Below are 25710 nucleotides of genomic sequence, written 5' to 3' on the forward strand. Positions count from 1 at the left end.
ATTGGGGATTTTTATTTTTATTACGTACTTTGTGTTTTTTATATTGTAGTTTTATGTTCTGAACTGCCCTGAAATCTACGAGTATAGGGCTATATACAAAGTTAGTTAATAATAATAATAATATTTTGATATTATACGACACTGAAATGTTTAAATGTTTCTGTGGTGGTCCTTGAGTCTTCCTGCCACCCTCGCCGTCCTTTCCTGCCACACCAGGGGGGTGCAACACACACCCCCTTTGAGAACCACCGGCTTAAACAATGAGGTCTGATTCGTGTACATATAAAACCAGTAGAAAAAAGACAGTCACGGAATCGAGAAATTACACAGAACAAATGAAATACCCTGAAAATCCCTGAAACGAGAAATGGAAATAGACTAAATAATAAAAATCAAGACGTTTAAGGAGAAAATTAGAAAAACCTAAAATTGAACAAGGCCATAACTACTGCGCTTTGGAGTTGGATTATAATACTTCAGAATTTTTGGGAGTTCTACCCCCTTTTTCTGAATTTTGGTCATTTAAGGTTTATGATTTCTCTATTTCCTTCTGAGGAAACGGAATAGTTCAGTGAAACGAGGTTTGTAGCCGGCATCCTGTTAAGTCCTTGTTCAATTTTAGGTTTTTCTAATTTTCCCCTTAAACTTTTTTATTTATATTATTTAGTCTATTTCCATAAGACAATATTTCTAGTCGATTACTTCTCGTTTCAGGGATTTTCATTTGTTTTGTGTACAAATAAAAGAGCAGGCAGAACAGTTGCAAGCTACCAGCCGCAACGGCCGTTCTCTGTCCTCCACAACCTGAAGCACCAAATCTTCCCGAATCCCAGTTCCCGAAAACCACAGGAGGGGAGGCTTTCTCTTGGGCACGGATCCTGCTTGCGGGTTTCCCAGTTGAGGCCTCCGCCTGACCACTGCGGGACCAGGGTGCTGGACTGGGCAGGCCACTGACCCAAGCCCTTTGTAAGGAGCCTCCAGGTTCAGTGGCAGTCTATTAGGACTCCCGGGTTCCTAGGGTTACTTGGCCCCTCCGAGATGAGTTGCTGGCCTGATCTAGCCATAGGGCTCCTCTCCTGCCCTCCACCTTTAACACCTGACGTTGCCGCCGTTCAGTTCCAGACACCTTCTCAGCCGTGCTGGAGTCCTACACGCGCCGAGGACTGCGGGTCATCGCTCTTGCGAGCCGGCGGTTGGAGAGCAAATTCACCTGGCACAAGATCCAGCACATCAGCAGGTCAGACAGTCTCCTCCATTAGATGTTAACGCTTGTTAAGCTGGCTAATATTTTCAGATCTGAGAGAAACACTTGCAGGGAATGCAGGGAGGCTGAAGAAGGACACTGACAAACTGGAAGGTGTCCAGAGGAGGGCAACCCAAATGGTCAAAGGCCTGGAAACGATGCCTTATGAGGAACGGCTAAGGGAGCTGGGTATGTTTAGCCTGGAGAAGAGGAGGTGAAGGGGTGATATGATAGCCATGTTCAAATATATAAAAGGATGTCACATAGAGGAGGGAGAAAGGTTGTTTTCTGCTGCTCCAGAGAAGCGGACATGGAGCAATGGAGCCAAACTACAAGAAAGAAGATTCCACCTAAACATTAGGAAGAACTTCCTGACAGTAAGAGCTGTTTGACAGTGGAATTTGCTGCCAAGGAGTGTGGTGGAGTCTCCTTCTTTGGAGGTCTTTAAGCAGAGGCTTGACAACCATATGTCAGGAGTGCTCTGATGGGGTTTCCTGCTTGGCAGGGGGTTGGACTCGATGGCCCTTGGGGTCTCTTCCAACTCTAGGATTCTATGATTCTATGATTCTAGATCCACATGTGGTGGAATGTAGCGTTCCCAAAGCAAGGAAGGATTGGACTCTGATTAATAAAATACCCACGAGGCTTGACCAGCAAGACTCTGGGAGGAGTGCGTATAATAATAATTCCTCTCCACCCCTCGGCCCAGGTCGTTTTATTCACGAAAGAACATTTTACACAGTGTTCGTAAGAACCGATAAATTTCCTCTGAGCATTTAAAAAAACCCCACGTGGGACAAAGTCAAATCAGAAGAAATTCTTTTAACTACAAAGAAATTATTCCCTACTTGAGCATGCATATGTAGTTCAGAGTAAATAAAACAGGAATAAAAGGAGGAATGCCTTCAGCAAAACCCCGGAGGTCATAAAACAGCAGTAAAACATGAGAGGAAGGAAGGATGGGTAGTAGTAGTAGTAGTAGTAGTAATAATAATAATAATAATAATAATAATAATAATAATAATAATAAAAATAAATAAATAAATAAATAAATAAATTATCTATACCCCGCCCATCTGGCTGAGTTTCCCCAGCCACTCTGGGAATTTCTTTCCTTTGTGAACTCTCTTCCTAAACTCTCTTCCTGGTCCTAAGATTAACAAACCTAACAATAGCTACATCAAAGCTAACTATCATCTATCTTTATGACCCAGAATGCCTGATGTAGCAACCAGCAACTGGTCTTGTGTCCTAGAATGCCTATACAGTAGGTGCTTGTCAGACATAGAGAATTGGGCATAGATGCAGATGTAGAGAAAAATGGCATAGATGCAGAGGCTTGTGGGATTCGATCAGGAATTATTGTCAATGAATCAAACCCAGTCAAAGCAATGCTTTCATCGCGGACACAACGGCTTGATGCATATTTTATAATTCCTCATAGTAATCCCATCTGATCACTACAGCGGAACAGTAAAAAGATCAGACACTTTTGGGAAACGATTTATAAGGAGCTGAAGAAATTGTTCAAATGTTCCTTCCCTAAAAATACCCTATAGCCTTCCTGCTAGGAATTACGGGAAATGAAATCCCCCCCCCCCCAAAAAAAATACAGGAGAGTCTTTTAATGTATGTTAAAGTCGCTGCCAGAATTCTAATCGCAGAAGGTTGGAAGGGAGAGGGTAGCCCATCTAAATCAGACTGGCAAAATAAAATAAGTGAATACGCCGAACTGGCGAGGTTATCAGCAAGGTTAAGAGACACTACGGATGGGTTTTTTCTTCCCGGAGAGTGGCATATATTTACAGAGTTTATGTAAAAGAACATTGTTGAAAGATCAGTCCGTTGGCGGGTCTTGATGGAGCTTTGGTGTGCAAATAGGATAACCATACAAAGCAAAATTTATAGCAAGTCAATAATACGGCAAAAGTAAAGCTCAAGCGCATATTTAAGGAATTTAAATCGGGAATGCAAGGGGAAGATTGGGGATCTTGACAAATGTAATCACAAATGGATGCACGAAACTAGTTAAAGAATGAATAATTGTTTGTTTTTATTTCTCGTTTTGCCTATAATATCTGTTGTACATTTCTGTTATAAAGTTTTCAATCAATAAAGCACTTAAAAGCAAAAAAGAAAAAGATAAAAAGACTGTCTCCTCCTCCTCCCTGCCTCTCATTTCCCCTGACATACGCTGGCCACGATCCTCGTTTTTTCCTCTCTCTCTCTCTCTCTCTAACACATCCATCTCCCTTGCAGAGACGTCATCGAGTGCAACATGGACTTCCTAGGTCTGGTGGTGCTCCAGAACAAGCTGAAGCCCGAGACGGTCCCGATCCTGGCCGAGCTGCAGAGGGCCCGCATCCGCCTCGTCATGGTGACAGGTGCGCTGGGTGGGGCCTGGAGGTGGGCCAGCGGGTGCTCAGCAAAGATTCAGGATCAAGAGTTCCGCTTCCCTTAGATGGGCTCCCTGCCCAGGCTGATGAGCCCCCAAACACACATACACACAAGAATGATTCTTTCTGATACCGTTTTAATATATTGACCCTCACATACATTATTGTTATTTATAATAAGTCATAATAATAAATAATATATTTTTATTTATACCCCGCCCTTCCCGGTTCAGGGCGGCTAACAACAAATTTAAAACAATTAATGCGACAAAAAACAGCATGAAATACAGTATAAAACATGAACAACAATAAATTCAGAATTCAAAAATCAATTTGGGGGGAAATCCATCCAATGAACATTAGATGATCACCAGGGCTTGCTGGCTAAATTAGTGCTTTTTGGGCCAGCAAGGAGACCAGGGGAGAATTAGCTGTGGGGTCTCAGAGCGGGTCATCTTCATAAAAAGGGAAGGAAGAGGAATAAAAGATCAGGCTGAATTCAAATTAAAGGCCAGGCGGAATAGCTCTGTCTTACAGGCCCCGCGGAAGGAAGTTAAATCCTGCAGGGCCCTGGTCTCCTGGGACAGAGCATTCCACCAGGTCGGAGCCACCACTGAGAAGGCCCTGCGAAGTGCCCTGAGATCTTCGGGCAAAGGGCAGCGTGTGCAAATTTACTAAGTAAACAAACACACGGCTGCTCGAATGGTCCATGCCCAAAGATGGGAGGAAGAAACAGTTCCGACTAAAGAAGATCGGCGATTAAAATGAACAGAATACAGTGGTACCTCAGGTTAAATACTTAATTCGTTCCGGAGGTCTGTTCTTAACCTGAAACTGTTAACCTGAAGCACCACTTTAGCTAATGCGGCCTCGTGCTGCCGCCGTGCCACCGGAGCACGATTTCTGTTCTCACCCTGAAGCAAAGTTCTTAACCCAAGGTACTATTTCTGGGTTAGCAGAGTCTGTAACCTGAAGCGTATGTAACCTGAGGTACCACTGTACGCAGAAATGGCAAAACTTACTGGAAGAATAAGAAATCAAGAAGAGAGACTTTTAAAAACAGAACGGGGGGAAATTTATCGATTATTTGAGGACATATTGTCAACAAATTAAAAAATTCAGCGGGATCGATATAAACACATGCAGTAAGAGACAATTAAGGGGAAATGTATACAGTTGCACCTTGTTTTGCGACGGGGATTCGTTCCGGAGCCCCGGCCGCTAGCCGAAAAGGACGCAGGGCAAAGCGCCGCATCTGCGCACGTGCGCGGAGTGGTTTGCACTTCTGCCCATGCACAGTTTAGCACTTCTGCGCATGCGCGAGCGGCAAACTCGGAAGTAACCTGTTCCGGTACTTCTGGGTTTGCCACAGACGTTTGCCGAAGCGGACACTAGACAAGGCAGACGTTCCCAGAGGTATTACTGTAAATATATTTGAGATGGGATAATGAGCTGCTTGTGCGTAAAGCTTGATCCCTCCGGGTTTTGGCTAGCCAGCCAACCTCTGTCTCTAACGGAGCCCCCAAAGCATGGCGCCGTCAGTCGCTGGTAGAATCCGACAGTGGGCGTCTACGGAATCTATTCCAACATAAAAGTTCCTTGACGGAAACGCGTCGTCTGGATTCTCGGCGTGACAGTTTCCGGCGAGGAGTGGGGGTGCTTATGGGAGAATCTGAAACTCCTCCGCTGTTACTGCTGGAAGAGTCCCTGAGCCATGCCTCCATCTCTCTCTCCTTAAGACTTCCCGATTTCCCCCTACTGGTGCCTTCCTCCGCTGCTGACTCTCTCCTGCCTTCTGAGAGCCTCTCCACCTCCTGTCTTTCCGATGACAGTTCCCTGACATCCACCTCCCCTCCAGGGCCCCCTTCACCCCCTCCCGCCCCCTTTTCTACTGGCGGTGAGGGTGGAAAACCCCGGAAAGAACCCTCTTCATCATCAGAGGATTCGAACACTTCTCTCCACTGCCCCCCTTCTCTTCTCTCTGTGTTCTCTTCCTCGTCAGATTCTGCTCCCTCTTCCTGCCCTGATTCTGGGAACCCTTCAAACTCCTCTTCCTCATCGGTTGTGCCAAAGTGTTCCCTCCTAAACCTTCCCACGGGCTGAGGTTTCCTTGGAAACCGTTGATGAAACGTTTCTATTAAAATCTCGTCATTGACCTCCTCTGCCGGTATCCATGTGTTTTCCGACTCTGCTTCCCCTTCCCATTCTACCAAATACTCCACCTGATTCCCTCTCCACCTGGAATCAATGATTCCTGCCACATGTGGGTTGCGTTCCCTTTCTTCTATTACTGGTGTTTGCGTGACCTCTCCCTCACGTTCCCCCCACTCTCGCCCCTCTCGGTATGGCGACAGTAGAGACCTGTGAAATACTGGATGCAGTTTCATGTGGTTGGGCAATCTGAGCTTGAATGCCACCGGATTGACCTGTTGTATGACCTCAAAGGGTCCCAGCCGTTTGGGTCTTAATTTCTTACACCCTCCCTTGAACGGCAGTCCTTGGGTGGATAGCCACACCCTGTCCCCCACCCTTATGGTTTCACCTTCCCTTCGGCTTCTGTCTGCTTGCCTTTTGTATTCTTCCTTGGCCCTCTCTAAGTTAAGTTGGAGTTGCCGGTGGATCGCTTCCATCTCTTCAACAAATGTTCTGCAGCCGGTACACTCCACCTCTCCCCTCCTTCTCCTGGAAATGCCCTGGGATGACACCCATAGTTTGCCAGGAAGGGACTTATCCCAGTGGACACATTCTCCGCGTTGTTGTAGGCAAATTCTGCCAGGGCCAACTTATCTACCCAAGTTGGCCCTGGCACCTCCTCCTTCTGAGAGCCTCTCCACCTCCTGTCTTTCCGATGACAGTTCCCTGACAATATTTGAATTGGATATGCGGTAATAAAAAAGATATGAAATAAATACCCACAAAAGGGAAGTCGAGAGGAAGGTAAATTAGATTTGTAAAGGCTCTGATTGTTTTTTGGCTAAAATGTTGATTTTTACTTTTTTTTAAAGTAAACCGAATCCAAATTACACCAGCCATTAGGACCCTAGAGCAGGATCAGGGGCAGTGGAATTAGGGGCCAGGATACCTGGGGTGCCTAGCTTCCCCCCCAGCAGTAGGCCTGAAGGAGCGTCTCCACCCCCATTGTTCTACTTGGACACTGAGGTCCAGCGCCGAGCGCCTTCTGACAAAGCGCCAAGTTACAGGGAACCAGGCAGAGGGCCTTCTCGGTGGTGGCTCCCACCCTGTGGAACGCCCTCCCACCAGATGTGAAAGAGAAAAACAACCACCAGGCTTTTAGACGACATCTGAAGGCAGCCCTGTTTAGGGAAGCTTTTAACGTTTAATAGGTTATTGTATTTTGGTGTTCTTTTGGGTGCAGTCCAGAGTGGCTGGGGAAACCCAGCCAGATGGGCGGGGTATAAATAATAAATTATTATGTAAAATTATTATTCATATTTATCTTATTTTCATCTGTACTATGTTTGAAAGGGGGAAACTCGTGGAAGGGTATAGATCGATCTTAGGGGATGAGAATTTGGATAAATTGGGTTATTGATGAAGAGTGTAAATTTGGGGATAAGAATTTGTTGAATTTAATTGCTTATTTGGAAGATTTGGAACACAAGAGGGGGTAGGGAGGGGAAGTCCTAGTTATTGGCAATAGATTGGATTTAATTTGTTTTGATTTGTTTTAATTTGGAAAACTTTAATAAAAATTATTATAAAAAAAAATAATAAATTATTATTATTATTATTATTATTAGCTGCATTGCTGTGACGGTCTTTCTCTTCTCCCTCCTCCTCCTCCTCCTCCTCCTCCTCCTCCTCCTCTTCCTCTTCCTCTTCCTCTTCCTCCTCTCTCTGGCCAGGAGATAACCTGCTGACGGCCATCTCGGTGGGGCGCGAATGTGGCATGATTCCTGCCAAGGGCAAGGTGATTCTGACCGAGGCCGTTCCTCCCAGAGACGGGCAGCCAGCCACCATTCACTGGCAGTACGCGGACGAGCTCCCTGCGCTGGAAATATCGGACAAGGCGAGCAAGGAGGTGAGGCTCCTTCAAGATGCCTGCAGCGGCAACACCCCCTTTTATGGCTTGTTTTTTTGGGGGGCAGGCATTAAGAACGCAAGGGGACCCTGCAGGATCAAGCCAACGGATCATCTAGCGCAGCATCCGAACGGTTGCAAGCAGGGTTCCTGGAACCGTAGAGTTGGAACGGGGTACCCAAGGGCCATCCAGTCTGACCCCGAGCCCAAGAGGCAACTCTCCCACCTTTTCACCCGTTTCCAGCAACTGGAAATCGGTAGTGCTTGCTGCCTCCGGTCTCCCCAGGGGGTGCAAGTCACGGACGCCAGGTCAGGCGTGGGGAGTCCTGCCCTCCCTTCGGTAACTTCAAAGACAAAGAAGGAACGAGCAGTTTATAGTCCTTTTTATTTAGTCATCTGATTGCAAGCAAAAATCCACACCCCTCCGCAAGGAGAGGATTTATTATTCCGAATTGTGGGTAGGCAAACTAAGGCCCGGGGGCCGGATCCGGCCCAACCGCCTTCTGAATCTGGCCCGCGGACGGTCCGGGAATCAGCGTGTTTTTGCATGAGTAGAATGTGTCCTTTTATTTAAAATGCACCCCTGGGTTATTTGTGGGGCATAGGAATTTGTTCATTTTTCTTTTCAAAATATAGTCCGCCCCTCCAGAAGGTCTAAGGGACAGTGGACCGGCCCCCTGCTGAAAAAGATTCCTGACCCCTGCTGAGTGTATCCTCACCTTTTCCTCTCTGCATTCTTTGTTCTCTAATACCGATGGACCTCCTTGTCTTTGGAGAGGGAGGGTTTTCCACACTGTATAATAATACAGTGGTGCCCCGCAAGACGAACACCTCGCAAGACGGAAAACCTGCTAGACAAAAGGGTTTTCCGTTTTGGAGGTGCTTCGCAAAACGAATTTCCTATGGGCTTGCTTCGCAAGACGAAAATGTCTTGCGAGTTCCTGCGGGTTCTTTTTCCTTTCCCCCCCTTTTTCTAAGCCGCTTATCTCCTTATCCGCTAAGCCGATAAGCCGCTAAAAGCCGCTAATAGCGCTAATCAATGGGCTTGCTTCGCAAGACGAAAAGACCGCTATACGAAGAGACTCGCGGAATGGATTAATTTCGTCTTGCGAGGCACCACTGTAATAATAATAATAATAATAATAATAATAATAATAATAATAATTTATTTATATCCCGCCCTGTTTTCCTCCAGGAGATCCAGCTGATGCTGGACAAGGAGGACCAGCCCCCTGCGGCCCCCGCAGACACCAGCTACCACTTTGCAGTCGGCGGAAAGTCCTTCTCGGTCATCCTCGACCACTTCCCGGATCTCATGCCTAAGGTATGTCCTTTGGAGAGAATGGCAGAGTGGGGGGGGGGGGGAAGGTGGCAGGTTTAGACCCTGCTAGGGGCATCTCTAGCAGTGCCAGTACTTTGGCCACCTCATGAGAAGAGAAGACTCCCTGGAGAAGACCCTGATGTTGGGAAAGATGGAGGGCACAAGGAGAAGGGGACGGCAGAGGACGAGATGGTTGGATAGTGTTTTCGAGGTTACCAGCATGAGTTTGACCAAACTGCGGGAGGCAGTGGAGGACAGAGGTGCCTGGCGTTCTCTGGTCCATGGGGTCACGAAGAGTCGGACACGACTAAACAACTAAACAACAACAACAGGGGCATTTCTGGGTAGGGGGAGAGGTGTCACCTGCATCCGAACCCTTGGAGAGCCGCTGTTGCCAGTCAATGCAGAGAACAGCAAGCGGGGTGGACTGTGGGCCACAGAGCCAGGATTTGAACCCAGGTCCTTGTCTTCACAACAACCCTGCAAGGTAAGTCAGGGCCTAGGACCCTCGTACCTACGGGACCGCCTCTCCCGTAATGCCCCACCAAGGACCTTAAGGTCCATAAATAGAAACACCCTAGAGGTCCCTAAGGAAGTCAGATTAGCCTCAACCGGAGCCAGGACCTTTTCAACACTGGCCCCGTCCTGGTGGAACGCTCTGTCTCATGAGACCAGGGCCCTGCGGGATCTCATTTCTTTCCGTAGGGCCTGTAAGACAGTTGTTCCGCCTGGCCTTTGGCTCGGAATCAACTTGATCCCCTTCCCCTCTTAATTTTTTTCTTTTCTTCTTCTGTGATGGAACTCCTATTTGGGGACTTCCCTGGCTTTTTCCCGGCCCACGTAGGACCAGTCTGGATAGTTAGCCTTGGTGAAGACTTGACCTTTTCATCCCCAAAAAACGTTTTTGATCTGAGTTTCCATTGAAATGAGGCTGCATTTTAATGTTTCAATGCTGTATTTTAATCTTGCTTTTAAGTTTTTGTTTTATATCGGTTGTTAGCCACCCTGAGCCCGGTCTTGGCAGGGGAGGGCGGGGTATAAATAAAATTTATTATTATTATTATTATTAAAAGCGGTAGCAACAGGGCCCCCAAGGCCGCACCCAACGAGCATCACGGGCACAGAGTATGGATTTGAACCCTTGTCTCTCGCAGGTCCAAGTCGGATCCTGCAATCTCCTTTCCTGTAGGTCCGTAGTTCCACATCTGCCTTTGCTGTCTTGGTTCGCCCTGGGTTTTCACGGTGTCCGGAGGGAGGGGGGGTTAGAACTGCTGCCCCAAGTGGGGCTGGGATGCCTCTGGTTTTTGTTCGACGCCAGCCTCCTTCTCCCTCCGTTGTAGCTGCTCCTCTGTGGCACCATCTATGCCCGTATGGCCCCCGAACAGAAGACCCAGCTGGTGGAAGCCTTGCAGAAGATGGAGTGAGTAGTGGACCCTGCCATTGCGGCTCCCCAAGTCCCAGCCCCGGCTCTGGGAGGTTGGGGGTCTGGCCCCACAAGGCCTTGCAGAGCCAGGCAGAGGCCAAGGCCAGGTAGATAATGTGCCCCCCCTTTTTTTTACCCTGGGGATAACTGAAGTAAGTATATAAATAATTTTCACAAAAGGTATGCTGACAAATAATTTTATTTGAAGGCTTGAACCGTTATCTGCATATAAAGACAAAGTGGAAAATACAGATACACAATAGTGCTTTTTAAAAAGACATAGGGAAAAGGATTATTTTAAGCGTTTACATTTAAAAAAGCTTTCTTAGCTTTCTTTTCTGCAAATTATTGAATTACGCAGGAAAAGTCAAGCAACTTTGCCTTATGGTGGTTTATGTTTATCATTGCTAAACCGTTTAGGCGTTCTTGAGCCTTTGCCGATCGAAAGAAAGACTTACCGTATTTTTCGCACCATAGGATGCACTTTCCCCCTCCTAAATAGCAAGGGGAAATGTGTGTGCGTCCTATGGAGTGAATGCAGGGGGGAGGCAGGCAGGAAAAGCCCGCAAGAGCCGCACACAAGCTCCGTGCGCTCTTGCGGGCTTTTCCACAGGAGGGAGAAAGGACTGACTGGCCGCATCCTTCCCTTCTCCCACTTCCCAGAAAAGCCAGGAGAAGCCGCAATGTCTTTAAAGGGGTTGCGCGGCTTCTGCGGGATTTTGGGAGAGGTGAGGGGATCCCCCCACCTCCCAGGAAAGCCAGGAAAGCCCTGCGCAACCCCTCCGGCAAGGAGAGGCTGCACGGGGCTAAAGGGGAAGCCAAAACAGTGAGCGGGATCCATCCCGCCCGCTGCCTTGGCTTGCTCCATAGCTGCGTGCAACCCCTCTGGCAGGGAGAGGTTGTGCAGGCTGCGCACTGTACGCTGCTCTTTGGGGCTGGGGGGGGGGAGTTCTTTTTTCTTCATTTCCCCCCCTAAAAACTGCGTGCGCCCTATGGACCAGTGCGCCCTAAGGTGCGAAAAATACGGTAATTTGTTTTAATATATCGAAACTTCTCTACAGGCCGCTATAGCTGGTAAGGATAAGAAAATGCCTAATGCAATTAGAAGATTTGGAAAAAAACGTTTTCCAAATTCAAGTTTAGAATTTGACGGACAATTTCTTTCGGTGATGGAGAATTAAGTTTGAAATTCGTATCGAAAGAAGGAGCACTTCACTTCGCCCCAATGCCTCCCCTGTGATTGTGAATATGCTGACCGAGGCCCCCTTTGGAATCGGAGGGCCGGGCCATATGGCCCCCCACCCTCTGTCTGGGCCTGTGGCCCCGTCTCCCTCCCTGCCTCAGATAACTTGCCTTATTTTGCCTTCCAGCTACTACGTGGGGATGTGTGGGGACGGCGCCAACGACTGCGGGGTAAGTCGCTGAGACTGCTTTTGCCTGCGTTCCGTTACGGTGGCGGCAGATTCGCACCCAGGGCCGAGCTGCAGGTGTTGCTGCTTGCGTGTAAGGCCCATAATGGTTCTCTTTCCTTCCCCTCCTCAGGCGCTGAAGCGGGCCCACGCCGGGATCTCCCTCTCGGAGCTGGAGGCCTCCGTGGCCTCGCCCTTTACCTCCAAGACGCCCAACATCTCCTGCGTCCCGGATCTCGTCCGGTAGGTGGCAGCTGGCTGGATCGCCAGGAAATTCCGGAGGACTTGCAAATCGGTTTCCTTGCAGGGGTGGTGGGGTGGGTGGCCGGAATGCATGCTGAGATTTGTAGTGCCCTCGCCTCGGCATGTTTGCTGACAGCCACACGCCTCTCCTCATTGAGATTGAGGTTGGATCCTGACAAGAATGGGGCAACTGTGCCCCTGAAGGACCAGGTGTGCAGCCTCGGAGTCATTCTGGACTCACCGCAGTCCATGGAGGCACAGGTCAGTTCTGTGTCTAGGGCGGCTGTCTGTCAGCTCCATCTGGTACGCAGGATGAGACCCTCCCTGCCCGCAGACTGTCTGGCCAGAGTGGTGCATGCTCTGGTTATCTCCCGCTTGGACTACTGCCATGCGCTCTACGTGGGGCTACCTTTGAAGGTGATCCAGAAACGACAACTAATCCAGAATATGGCAGCTAGACTGGGGACTTTGAATGGCTGCCAAGACCACATATCCTGAAAGTCCTGAAAGACCTACATTGGCTTCCAGTACGTTTCCAAGCACATTTCAAAGTGTTGGTGCTGACGTTTAATGCCTTAAACAGCCTTGGCCCAGTATACCTGAAGGAGCGTCTCCACCCCCATCGTTCTGCCCAGACACTGAGGTCCAGCTCCAAGGGCCTTCTTGCGGGTCCCTCCCTGTGAGAAGTGAGGTTACAGGGAACCAGGCAGAGGGCCTTCTCGGTGGTGGCTCCCTCCCTGTGGAACGCCCTCCCATCAGATGTCAAGGAAATAAACAGCTATCTGACTTTTAGAATACATCTGAAGGCAGCCCTGCTTAGGGAAGCTTTTAATGTTTTATCGTGTTTTTAATGTTCTGTTGGGAGCCGCCCAGAGTGGCTGGAGAATCCTGACCAGATGGACTGGGTATAAAGAATAAATTATTAATATTATTATTACTCATCCCCAGCGAAGGCCGCGCTGCTCTGGTCACCTCCTTCTGCGTCTTCAAGTTCATGGCTCTCTACAGCATCATCCAGTATCTCAGCGTCCTGCTCCTCTACTCGGTGAGTAAAAGGCGCGAGGCAACCACGGCTGCCGGATCAGGCCCAAGGTGGCCTACCTAGCCCATCCTCCTGTACAGAACAGCAACAACACTCCTGTTTCCTGCCTTCCAGTATTCCGGGCTAGACTGCTCTTAGGCATGGAGGTTCTACTGTCGCCCCAGACTTCCGTATGCAGAGCCCTGCTGGACCAGACCAACGGGGGCCCATCCAGTCGAGCACCTTGTTCTCACAGTGGCCAGAAGAAGTTTATTTAATAGATGTATTTAATAGAACTGTACTGTCCAAAGGGTTCCTGGGGGTCATCTAGTCCAACCCCTGCAACGCGGGAATCTTTTGGCCAACACTCGAACCCACAACCCTGAGATGCACGGTCTCGTACTCAACGGGCTGAGCTTATTTCGGGAGACCTGCAAGGGGGAAATTCCCAGGGGCAGGTATTTGCAGGATTGCGTGAGAGCTGAAGGGTGCGTCCGACCTCTCCCTTCTCTTCCAGATCCAGGGCAACCTGGGAGATGTGCAGTACCTCTTCATCGACGTGGCCATCATCATGTCATTGGCCTTCACCAGTAAGTGGTCCAGGGGAGCAGGGACCTCCTAGCACCCTTAACAAACTACGTATCCCAGGATCCTTTGCAGCAGGGGAGCCACGACTGCTTAAAGGGGCATGGGAGTGCATTAAAACAAGGGACGCGGGTGGCGCTGTGGGTTAAACCACAGAGCCTAGGACTTGCCGATCAGAAGGTCGGCGGTTCGAATCCCCTTGACAGGGTGAGCTCCCGTTGCTCAGTCCCTGCTCCTGCCAACCTAGCAGTTCGAAAGCATCTGAAAGTGCAAGTAGATAAATAGGTACCGCTCCGGCGGGAAGGCAAACAGCGTTTCCGTGCGCTGCTCTGGTTCGCCAGAAGCGGCTTAGTCCTGCTGGCCACATGACCCGGAAGCTGTACGCTGGCTCCCTCGGCCAGTAAAGTGAGATGAGCGCCGCAACCCCAGAGTCGGCCACGACTGGACCTAATGGTCAGGGGTCCCTTTACCTTTTATTTACCCCAGAATGTATGCATGCTTAAATTAGATTTTTGTAGTTTTAATTTTAATTTTGTCCCACATGGGTTTTTTTTTAAATGCTCAGAGGAAATCTGATTGGTTCTTACAAACACTGTGTAAAAAGTTCTTTTGTGAATAAAACGACCTGGGCCGAGGGGTGGGGAGAGAATTAATATTATATGCACTCCTCCCCGAGTCTTGCTGGTCAAGCCTTGCATGTATTTTATTAATCAGAGTCCAATCCTTCCTTGCTTTGGGAACACTACAGCTATGCGTGCTCCCCTCCCTCGCCAGGGACAAAGGGTGTCAAATGCTGCATGCAGAATTGGGGGGACAGGACCTCAGCCCCCCAGACCCCCATCTGCTCTGGGCGCCTGGCGGGGAAGGGTCTGTGAGACCCTCCACCCCACCTTCCCACCCCTCTTCTTCCTCCCGCCAGTGAGCCTGAACCGAGCCTGGAGGGAGCTGGTCCCCCAGCGGCCGCCCAGCAGCCTGGTGTCGCCCCAACTCCTGCTGTCCGTCTTCACCCAGATCCTCCTGTCCCTGGGCTTTCAGGTTGGGGCCTTCCTCCTCGTCCAGGGACAACCTTGGTACCACAGCCCGGAGAACGGGTGAGTGTCTCCTGGGGCAAGTGAGGGTGCAGTATCTTGAGGACCGCCTCTGCAACCATGCTCTGAGGCTCCTCCTCGTCCGCCTCTTCCGGAGGGCGGCCTTTTCTGCAGTGGCCCCCCTGTTTGTGGGACGCTCTCCCTAGGGAGACTCGCCTGGTACCTTCATCACAAACCTTTTCAATGCCATACGGAAACTTTCAAGACGTCCTTTAACTGCGTTGTTAGGTATATTGGTTTGTTTTGTTTCGTTGTTATGATGTGTGTTATGTGTTTATATATAATTCTTATTAAATTTTCTCTTTTACAATTTAAAGGACTCGTTTTACGTCCTTAAGATATTCATCCCTTCTTCTCTTTCCATGGTTCGTTTTCCATATCGTAAACCCCTGCGGGGAAAGCTGGTTTGCTGCATCTGGAATGCGTTACATGTATATTTATATAGCATATCCCCCCCAAATTTTTTTATTGATTTTCCAAAGAATTTTTTAAACAAACAAACATAAATCTCAACCGTATTTAAACCAAACTTAATAACATTGTTAAATGACTTCCTCGTATCCCCCGGGTGAATTTCAGTATATATCATTTTAACGGTTTTCCAAAACCACTATTCTTATAAAATTAACTTAATCACTTGACATCATTATATTTTCCTTTCCAATTCAGTATTAAACATATTAATTCATCCATTACCTAGTTATGTCCTAAGCCTATCTGTTATTTGCAAGCTTCTTCAATTAATTTAACTTAACATATTTAACTAAATAGTCTTTAAATTTCGTCCATTCTTCCTGATACTCCTCCTGGTCACGGACTCTTCCGGTCAGGTCAGCTAGCTCCGAAAAGTCCATCATCTTCACCTGCCAGTCTTCCACTGTTGGTAGTTCTTGTGTTTTCCAATTCTTAGCTAATAAAATTCGAGCAGCGGTTGTAGCATACAAAAATAATTTAAAATCTTTCTTGGGCAAATGATCTCTTTCAGCTTCTGCCTTCTGGAAGAAGGTATAGGGTTATAAAGGCCAGGACTAGCCGCCTGAAAAACAGTTTCTCTGCTAATGCAATTCTGGTTCTAAACGCAGAATAAGGGGTCTCTGTACTATAGTGTATTTTAAAATGGGGTTTTAGAGTTTTTAGGGGTTTTAGAATGTTTTATGTAGTTTTTATGTAGTTTCATGGTAGTTTTATGTAGTTTTAATGTAGTTTTTCAATTTCATTGTTCCACAAGGGACAATGACAATAAAGATATTGTATCGTATCGTATTATAGATGCCTTTCTCTTTGTCCGCTGCCTTGAGCTTTCGGGAAAGGTGGGGTGTAAGCGAACGAGCTTGACGGGGTTTTCCTCCTCCCTCCCCCAGGACCTGCAGCCTTCTCCCCAACAGCACAACCCCGGCGAACGTCACCGCAGGGTCGGCGCCGGAAGGCAGCGGCGAGGACGACGAGGACTCGGTGCGCGGCTTCGAAAACACCACCCTCTTCTACGTCTCCTGCTTCCAGTACGTGGCCGTGGCGCTGGCGTTTGCCAAAGGCCGTCCCTTCCGCCAGCCCACCCGCACCAACGGTGAGTCCGCCAGCGCCGCACTGGGCTCTCAGGGCCCGTTTCCGCGCACGCGGTTCGGGGGGGGGGGAAACCCCAAATTCAAGCAAGGGATCAGGAGGTTAAGCGATTGCTCGACTCCGCGTGGCTTTGGGGTTTCAGGGAACGTGGTTCTATGTCTGCCCGCCACTGCTCACTCTTTTAAAAAGAATACCTTTGCATGATAGTTATGGATAATTTTGAATAGCTATTATTTCAAAACAACAAAGATTGTGATATTCATTGTTTATTGCACTTCTATTATTCTTTCTTAACTGCTTAGAGGTGGGGTTTTTTCCTCCTTTTTTACGATCAGTGTATAAACTTTATGAAACCAAGTGAGTTTATAAATCCCGCTGGCTGACGCTTTGCTCCTGTTTTTCAGCGCTGTTTGTCGTCTCCCTCGCAGCCACCTCCGGCTTCCTGATCTTCCTCCTGCTCTGGCCCATCCCTGCCTTGGATGAATTTTTTGAGGTAAGGGGTCTGCAACTGCCCCCCACTCACCCCAGGACGCTGTGAGCTGGAGGGGCCCCCACTGGATTCTGCAACTGGGGAGGCTCTGCTGTCTCGCACTCCCTGTTGCAGATTTTGGGACACTCCCAAGTCCAGCAGCCTTATCTGAGAGCCTGGTTGGGGCAGCCGATTTGGTGGGGCGACTGGTCGGGGGGGGGGGGGAGGCTGTGATATTTAATCCATTAATTAAATGATTAATGCTTTAGCCTTGTGTTTTTATGCTGTGAACCACCCCAAGGTGAAGGGCAGTATGCAGATATTATTATTATTATTATTATTATTATTATTATTACCCCACCCATCTGGCTGGGTTTCCCCAGCCACTCTGGACAGCTCCCAACAGAATATTAAAAACGCAATCAAACATTAAAGACTTGCCTAAAGAGGGCTAAGGGACGAGGGTGGCGCTGTGGTCTAAACCACTGAGCCTAGGGTTTGCCGTTCACAAGGTCGGCGGTTCGAATCCCCGTGATGGGGTGAGTTCCCGTTGCTCGGTCCCTGCTCCTGCGAACCTAGCAGTTCAAAAGCACATCAAAGTGCAAGTAGATAAATAGGTACCGCTCCGGCGGGAAGGTAAATGGCGTTTCCATGCGCTGCTCTGGTTTGCCAGAAGCGGCTTAGTCCTGCTGGCCACAAGACCCGGAAGCTGTACACCGGCTCCCTCGGCCAGGAAAGCGAGATGAGCGCCAAAACCCCAGATTCGTCCGCGAATGGACTTTAACGGTCAGGGGTCCCTTTACCTTTACCTTTAAACAGGGCTGCCTCCAGATGTCTTCTAAAAGTCAGATAGTTCTTTAACTCCTTGACATCTGATGGGAGGGTGCCACCACCGAGAAGGCCCTCTGCCTGGTTCCCTGCAACCTCGCTTCTCGCAGGGAGGGAAACGCCAGAAGGCCCTCAGCGCTGGACCTCAGTGTCCGGGCAGAACGATGGGGGAGGAGACGCTCCTTCAGGTATCATTTATACAACTATAAATTGGAATGTGAGCCAGGGATAACAGCTTTTCAAAGCTTGGCTCTTAGCGTCCCTCTAAGGAAACCCCCCCCCCCCCCAGTGCTGGAGGGTGCTCCAGCTCATTTTGGCAACCTCTGCCATAGAAGGAAACCAAGACTCACTGCTCCCTCTTTTCCCAGCTGGCTTGCATCCCCTTTGAGTGGAGACTCATCCTGCTGGCCTTGACGCTGAGCAACCTGGCGCTGTCCCTCTCCCTGGAGGTGAGTCGGGGAGAGGGGAAGGATCCTGCTCCCCTCTTGGGGGTGTTTGCCGAGGGGGCAGGAGGGTGGGTGTGCTCTTTTCCTCTCCCCAATTTGGGTTTCCAACTCTCCGTCCTGTAACAGACCAAGCCTGTCGTTCTCTCTGTTCGCCTCCCTCCTTAACCTGTACGGCAAGAGTTTGCTTCTGTTCTGCATTGTTTTGTTTTGTTTTATAATAATTTTTATTAAAGATTTTACATTACAAAAAATAAAAGAAAAAAAAACAGAAAAAAGAAAAAATATCCAACAAAAATTGTTAAAAACAATCAATCTTTCCATCTCCTTGTTTTTCGTTTACTTGTTTCTTGGACCTCCTCATACCACCCTTTTTTGTAGTCCAAATCAAATTATTAATTCAGCAATTTCTTTCCCTCTTTTTACTACCCAGATCTTATTCTTAAATTATTACAGTCTTAGATTTTTACTTATATAAACCCATTTTTTCATATTCTTTTAACCCATCACAGCTAGAAACCACTTAGTTCCAATCCAACATTATTCTAAAATTCCTTAATTTTACAATATCTCTGTAAATAGTCTTTAAATTTCTTCCAATCTTCCTCCACTGACTCTTCTCCCTGGTCTCGAATCCTGCCGGTCATTTCCGCCAATTCCATATAGCCCATCACCTTCATCTGCAAGTTATACATCTGTTCAACAGCAAGTTATACATCTGTTCTGCATTGTTTGTTACACAGGTGAGGGACCGCCTCTTAAATAAAACGATTAATCCATGAAGGACCCTCCCAGTGTTTATTATAGCTATGGCAATAGGGCAGCCCTGCCAACCATTGGCTTGGAAGAGACGGTTTGAAAAGGCCGCCCAGAGACATATCAGAATGAAACTTAGGTAGCAGTTCAGACACAGCAGCCGAGGAATCATCAAACGCCAAACGCCGTTCTCCATACATTAGGTTACAGGCCAAGGGATATCAAGATACCGTATTTTTCACTCCATAAGACGCACTTATTTTTTCTTCCTAAAAAATAAGGGGAAATGTCTGTGCATCTTATGGAGCAAATGTGTGGTCCCTGGAGCCGAATTTCCCAGGGGCGAAAAGCAGATCATGCTCTTTTTTTTTTTTTTTTTGAAAGAGGGAAGTGGGTGTTGAAAAAAGCTGCTGGTTTTGGCTTTTAACCTTAGTATTCTATAACATCACATATTTAAATCCTAGGCCTATCTGATACTCGCAAGTAATTCTATTTAGGTTATCTTAACTTATTTGGGGGGGAAAGAAAGCCGCTGATTGGCAAGCGATCAGGAGCAAGATAAGGGACGCTATCAATAAAGGAGGCTGGCTGGGAGCAGGGAGGTAATGACAGGGAACTTGCAAGGAGAGGAAACAGGAATACTAAAGCAATGAGGAGAGAAATTAGAAAAAAAGGAGGAGCAAAAAACTCTCCAGCTAAGGAAAAGACACTAAGGCAAACAAGAGGGAAGGGAGTGTTGAAAGGAAACAGCTGATCGGGAGAGAGATAAGGGAGGCTAGAGATAAAGGAGGCTGCCTGGGAGAGGGGAGGTAAAAGCCCATGGATCCTCAGGATTTTTACATTGGGTCACCCCAAATTCACTATCAGATCACATAGCATGTCCATGGCTGCAGCCTGCACCAAAAAAACCCCACCCACTGTTTCGTGTGGCCGCAATGGCACAAAAACATGGTTACAAAGCATGGATCCTCAGGATTTTTGCATGGCATTACCCCAAATTCACATGTCAAATCACACGTCTGTGGCCACAGCATGAACCACAAAAATCATACACCCACTGTTTCGTTCAGAATATTTCCCCCCCTCCCCCGTTTTTCTCCTCTAAAAACTAGGTGCGTCTTATGGAGCGAAAAATACGGTACATTGCTATCCACTTCCCTGGGGTGTATCAAAAGGAAGGAGGCGCGAGAATCACAAAATGCAGGGAACATTCGACGCAATGAACATTGGGATGTTTTTAAAACAAAATAAAAACCCGCACCCTGGGTCTCTTCAATTCTTATATCACCTAGAACTTTGTCTGCGACTGCGACACCCTGTGGCAGCGGGTTTGCTACAAGAGGAGGAAGTACGAGTATCCGAACCGGGCCACCTACCCGCAGGTAAGGGTAGACCGGTGGTTTGTGGCTTTACACCCCTCCTTTTCCCACAGTGAGCTCAAAGTGGCGCATAGCGCTCTCCCCGCAACAGTCATGTGAAGGAGGCGATGCTTAGAGTGAGGGGCTGGCAGCCAAGCTCATCACCGATCGGGTTTGTCCCAGGCCCTAGTCCGACACTCTAACCACTACACCACGCTGCCTCTCTTCCTCTTGTGAGGAAGAGGGCAGGGCGTGGGGAGCAGCCAGTGGGAGGGCGTGTCTGAACCCCATAGATTCTGTGCGTTGGGACTGCAAAGCTGCCGGGATACTTGACTGATGTGCGGTGAGAACAATGATCCATAGTGCCCGCCCTGTGGAACGCCCTCCCATCAGATGTCAAGGAAATAAACAACTATCTGACATTTAGAAGACATCTGAAGGCAGCCCTGTTCAGGAAAGTTTTAACGTCTGATGTTTTAATGCATGGGTAGGCAAACTAAGGCCCGGGGGCAGGATGCGGCCCAATCCCCTTCTCAATCTGGCCCGTGGACAGTCCAGGAATCGGCATGTTTTTACATGAGTAGAATGTGCGCTTTTATTTAAAATGCACCTCTGGGTTATTTGTGGGGCCTGCCTGGTGTTTTTACATGAGTAGAATGTGTGCTTTTATTTAAAATACATCTCTGGGTTGTTTGTGGGGCATAGGAATTTGTTCATTCCCCCCCCAAAAAAAAATATAGTCTGGCCCCCCAAAAGGTCTGAGGGACAGTGGACCGGCCCCCTGCTGAAAAAATTTGCTGACCCCTGATTTAATGTATTTTAAATCTTTTGTTGGAAGCTGCCCAGAGTGGCTGGGGAAACCCAGCCAGATGGGCAGGGTATGAATAATAATAATTATTATTATTATTATTATTCCTCTCCCCACATCTTTGGATCCCCAAGGTTCTCAGAGAAGGATTCACTACTAAAGACTCCCTGACAGGTGGCCTTCTAACCTCTGTTACTCCACCCCCCCCAAAAAAACAGAGGAGAGTCCACCACCTTCTGAGGTCATAGAACTGCAGGGTTGGAAGGGAACTCCAGGGATCATCCAGCCCAACCCCCTGCCACACATCAACCGCATTTAAGTGGGAGGGTGTCAGGTGCTGTGTCGCACAAGTCCTGAGAGGGGGAAAGCCTTAGTAGAAAATGTTGCTTGGAGGAGGGCTGACCGGGTGCGTGGGAAACATAGTTCTTGACTCTCAAGATCTGTTGGGGAAAATGGTTCTCTCTTTCTTTCTTTTTTAAGTAAATTTTATTAGTATTTTCCACACAACAACAGAAAAAATATCAAAAAATAACAATACACAAAACACAAAAACCAGCATACAAAAAAACAACAACAAATCCATATCTTACAAGTTAATAATATAAACACTAAAAAGAAAAACAAACTTTGACTTCCACCAATCCCACAGCACCTCCTTTACCTCTCATTGTGTCTTCCTATTTCCCTTATCATCTCTATCCTAGCATCTAGATATAAATTCCTCTTTCTTTTCACTTCATAAGGTTATTCTAGACTCGGCCAGATTTCTGTCCTAAAGGTATTCCTTTAGGCACTTCCTTTTTCACTTCCCTTCTGGGTTTTTTGCCTTATTATATCTGTCCATTCGGCTCATTCTAAATATTCTGAAAGCTTACATAGCCATTCTCCCCTAGTGGGTAACTGATCCCCTTTCCGATACTTAGCCACCAGGATTCTTGCTGCAGACGTCGTGTATAATAATAATAATAATATAATTTTTTATTTGTACCCCGCCCATCTGCCTGGGTTTCCCCAGCCACTCTGGGCGGCTTCCACAGAGACCAAAAATACACTAAAATGTCACACATTAAAAACTTCCCTTAAGATGTCTCCTGAATGTCAGGTAGCTGTTTTTCTCTTTGACATCTGATGGGAGGGCGTTCCACAGGGCGGGCACCACCACCAAGAAGGCCCTCTGCCTGGTTCCCTGTAACCTGGCTTCTTGCAACGAGAGAACCGCCAGAAGGCCCTCGGCGCTGGACCTCAGCGTCCAGGCAGAACGATGGGGGTGGAGACGCTCCTTCAGGTCTACTGGGCCTTTGAGGCCGTTTAGGGCTTTAAAGGTCAGCACCAACCCTTTGAATTGTGCTCGGAAACGTACTGGGAGCCAATGTAGGTCTTTCAGGACCGGTGTTATGTGGTCTCGGCTGCCGCCCCCAGTCACCGGTCTAGCAGCCGCATTCTGGATTAGTTGTAGTTTCCGGGTCACCTTCAAAGGTAGCCCCACATAGAGCACATTGCAGTAGTCCAAGCGGGAGATAACCAGAGCATGCACCACTCTGGCGAGACAGACTGCGGGCAGGGAGGGTCTCATCCTGCGTACCAGATGGAGCTGATAAACAGCTGCCCTGGACACAGATTTGACCTATAAGAAAAACTTAGTTTTGTCTTTTAGGGGAAATGGTTTTCGATTCTGGGCTCCCAGAGCTGTCGGAAGATGCTGACCCCCTTCCCCTCTCCCCATTGCAGCTGGAGTTGGACGAGGGGGCGCCTGGCTACTCCTGCCGCCGGAACGCCCCTCCCCGGGCCAAATACAAGCGGCTGACCCAGGAGCTCCTCTTCGACCCGGACTGGCCTCCCCAGCCCCAGACGAGCACCCGGGCCCAGGTGCCCCCCGCCGAGAGCAGCGCCTGATCGTGGACCCCGCAGGAACCGGGTGCGCAAGGCGAAGAGGCCCTTGTGTTGCTGCAGCCGCAGTCCTTGCCGGGAAAACGCCTCCGAGCTTTTATTGTCGTTATTATTTATTCCACACCCTTTCCTCGCTTGGGCTGCATTGAGGGGAAGCGCCTCTTGGGAACTGGAGTTTGCAAGCTGCTATTTCTCTCTGTAAGGTGGGCGTGACGAGACCCCATGTTCCAAGCCATGTACCGTTCCATGCGACTCGCGCAGCAGCGGTTCGGTTCCAAGGGTTCTGCGCATACACGGAAATGGCGTGTATCCAAACCCTGGGAGTCACCCAAGCACTGGGGGGGGGGGGAATCCCCCGTACTCCCAGAGCCCAGCAAGCAACACGGGGGGAGCTTAAAAGGCCCTTAGCCTGCGAGATTGCCTCCTCGCTCCACATTTGCCCACTCAACCTCTTCGATCGGCAAAATCGGGGCTATGTAACCCCCATTTCCTGCACTCTCACGCCCTCAATCGTTCGGCGCAGCAGCGTCTGCAGACTTTGGAACTCCCCGCCTGTTGATCCCAAGGCGAGCGCTTTCAGCTGTGCCCCTTTCAGTGCCTGCTTAAAAGCGTTCTCCTTTAGGCAAGCCTGACCGGGCGCTTAGAAACCCAACTTGAAATTTCAACCGCTTTCAGCTTTTCACTACAGTGGTACCTCTGGTTGCGAATGGGATCCGTTCCGGAGGCCCATTCGCAACATGAAAAGAATGCAACCCGCAGCAGAGCGTCTGCGCATCTGCAGGTTGCGATTCAGCACGCATGCGCGTGACATCGTTTTGCGCTTCTGCGTGTGCACGAGCGGCGGAACCCAGAAGTAACCCTTTCCGGTACTTCCGGGTTGCCGTGGGTCGTAACCTGAAAGAACGTTCTGTATTTTTCACTCTATAGGACGCACTTTTTCCCCTCCATAAATTAAGGGGAAATGTGTGTGCGTCTTATGGAGCGCATGCAGGCTCCTTGGCTTCAGCGATAGCAACGCGAAGCCTCCAAAGCACAGAGGGGAGCGCTCCCTCCTCGCACCGACCCCTCTCGCTCTCCAGGCTTCAGCGAAAGCAACGCGTAGCCTCCAGAGTGCAGCGGGACCTAGCGCTGCGCTCCAAAGGCTTTGGGTTCCTTTCGCTTCAGTAAAAGGAACCCGAAGCCTTCAGAGGGCAGCACAAGTTCCTGCTGCACTCCAAAGGTTTCAGGCGGCTATCCCTGAAGCCTTTGGAGTACAGAGGGAACTCGCGCTGCGCTCCAAAAGCTTCACAACCTTGCCGCCACTCCCGGACCTGTTATGGGGGCTGGGGTTGGGGGAAGCTCGGGCCCCACGGCTAAAAACGAACCCAAGACAGCGAGCGGGATCCATCTTGGCTTCTGCCAAAGCCGCGCGCAGCCTCTCCCAGCTGGAGAGGTTGCGGGCGGCTAAAGAGGAAGCCAAGACAGGCAGTGGAACGGATCCCGCTCGCTCTCTTGGCTTCTTTGCTCTTTGGGGCTTGCGGGGGGGGGGGGGGGAATAAGATTTTTTTTCTTGATCCCCCCCCCAAAAACTAGGTGCGCCTTATGGTCCGGTGCGCCTTATGGGGCGAAAAATACGGTAACATGAAGCGGACGTAACATGAGGTATGACTGTATGTTTTAAATTGCTGCCGTTGATCAAGTTCCCCTCGATTTTGCAGTTTCATCTTGTTGGAGAAACCGCTTTGAGGTGCTTGCCATGAAACGGCGCATGGATTTTACAGAATAAATAAGCAGAAACCGACCTTGAGGGGCTCTAGGGTACCTGGGGTGTGTGTGGCAGTGCAGGGACTTGGATGTCAATAAACATACCACAGCTGGGGCAATGAGCAGGCATCTCACTCCCCAAGGATATCAGAGAGTGTAGAGCAGGGGTCCCCAAACGAAGGCCCGCGGGCCGGATCAGGCCCGAGGGACTCGTTTATTCGGCCCATGGCGACCCCCCCACCCGCTCTTACCGGCACTGCTCTGCGCAGCCACCCACTTCCGGGTCGGAGGAGCACCGGAAATAGCTTGTGTGCATGCGCAAGTGTTATTTCCAGTGCACATCCGGGTCGGAGGTGGCCTGTGCACATGCACACAAGCTATTTCCGGTGCTCCTCCGGCCCGGATGTGCGCCAGAAATAGCGTGTGCGCATGCGCAAATAACGCTTGTGCATGCGCATAAGTGATTTCCGGTGCTCCTCCGACCCAGAAGTGGCCGGCCGCGTAGCGCAGTGCCGGTAAGTTTCCGGTGCTCCTCCAGCCCGCTGCGCAATCGCCGCTGGAGACACCGGCCCGAGGCGCAGTACGTTTGCTGACCCCTGGCTTAGAGGCTCTTTACACCCTGGGTAACCCCAGGTGGACCTGGTGCGAAAATAGCCCTCGAACTCTCCACCTCGCCCGGATTCGACTTGCGCTCTTTCAGCTGCGCATGGCTGAAATTGCGTGCGTCAGATGCGCACGGGATCCAGTTGTGCTGCACATCAACGGTTAGCTGGTACGTTCCCCCTTCTCTTTCCTCCCCGATTCCGGCCCCCATAAACGCCCCACCTGCCCTGTTTTTAATGGTACCAGGAATTAGTATTACGGTTAATTACCTCTGCAGAAGAGTCTGGGTTTTTAAGTGGGTTCTTTGGGGGGGGAAGTTTGACACGGGGCTGGTCTTTTTTTAAGGGGGGGTGTCTTTCGGATACCTCGCTCCTCCTCTGGCAATTTGGGGGGCGAAGCAAGAGCCTTTGGGTGGGGGTCCTGTGCCCCTCTTTTGGGATCAAGGAACAGGAAGCCGCTGCCTCCGAGGGGGGTGGGGGCGGCTT

The 25710-nt window shown here is 49.3% G+C and overlaps 1 protein-coding gene across 2 annotated transcripts in view; it reads left to right on the forward strand.

Moving 5' to 3' along the window:
• LOC310828759 (polyamine-transporting ATPase 13A3-like) overlaps positions 1 to 23911 on the forward strand; it is a 59235-nt gene extending 35324 nt beyond the window's left edge. For both annotated transcript variants that reach the window (XM_083706539.1, XM_083706540.1), the window contains exons 19-33: positions 1117 to 1237; positions 3503 to 3627; positions 7506 to 7681; positions 8876 to 9004; positions 10342 to 10421; positions 11795 to 11837; positions 11967 to 12076; positions 13025 to 13121; positions 13615 to 13687; positions 14602 to 14773; positions 16132 to 16334; positions 16735 to 16823; positions 17996 to 18076; positions 20119 to 20208; positions 22721 to 23911. In XM_083706539.1, coding sequence (XP_083562665.1) covers positions 1117 to 1237; positions 3503 to 3627; positions 7506 to 7681; positions 8876 to 9004; positions 10342 to 10421; positions 11795 to 11837; positions 11967 to 12076; positions 13025 to 13121; positions 13615 to 13687; positions 14602 to 14773; positions 16132 to 16334; positions 16735 to 16823; positions 17996 to 18076; positions 20119 to 20208; positions 22721 to 22885 — 1754 coding nt within the window. In that variant the 3' untranslated portion in view covers positions 22886 to 23911. The remainder of the gene's footprint in view (positions 1 to 1116; positions 1238 to 3502; positions 3628 to 7505; positions 7682 to 8875; positions 9005 to 10341; positions 10422 to 11794; positions 11838 to 11966; positions 12077 to 13024; positions 13122 to 13614; positions 13688 to 14601; positions 14774 to 16131; positions 16335 to 16734; positions 16824 to 17995; positions 18077 to 20118; positions 20209 to 22720) is intronic.
• The last annotated feature ends 1799 nt before the right edge of the window (positions 23912 to 25710 follow it).

The sequence above is a fragment of the Podarcis gaigeae genome (assembly GCF_964106915.1).
Source record: "Podarcis gaigeae genome assembly, chromosome: 13".
Classification (NCBI taxonomy): Eukaryota; Metazoa; Chordata; class Lepidosauria; order Squamata; family Lacertidae; genus Podarcis; species Podarcis gaigeae.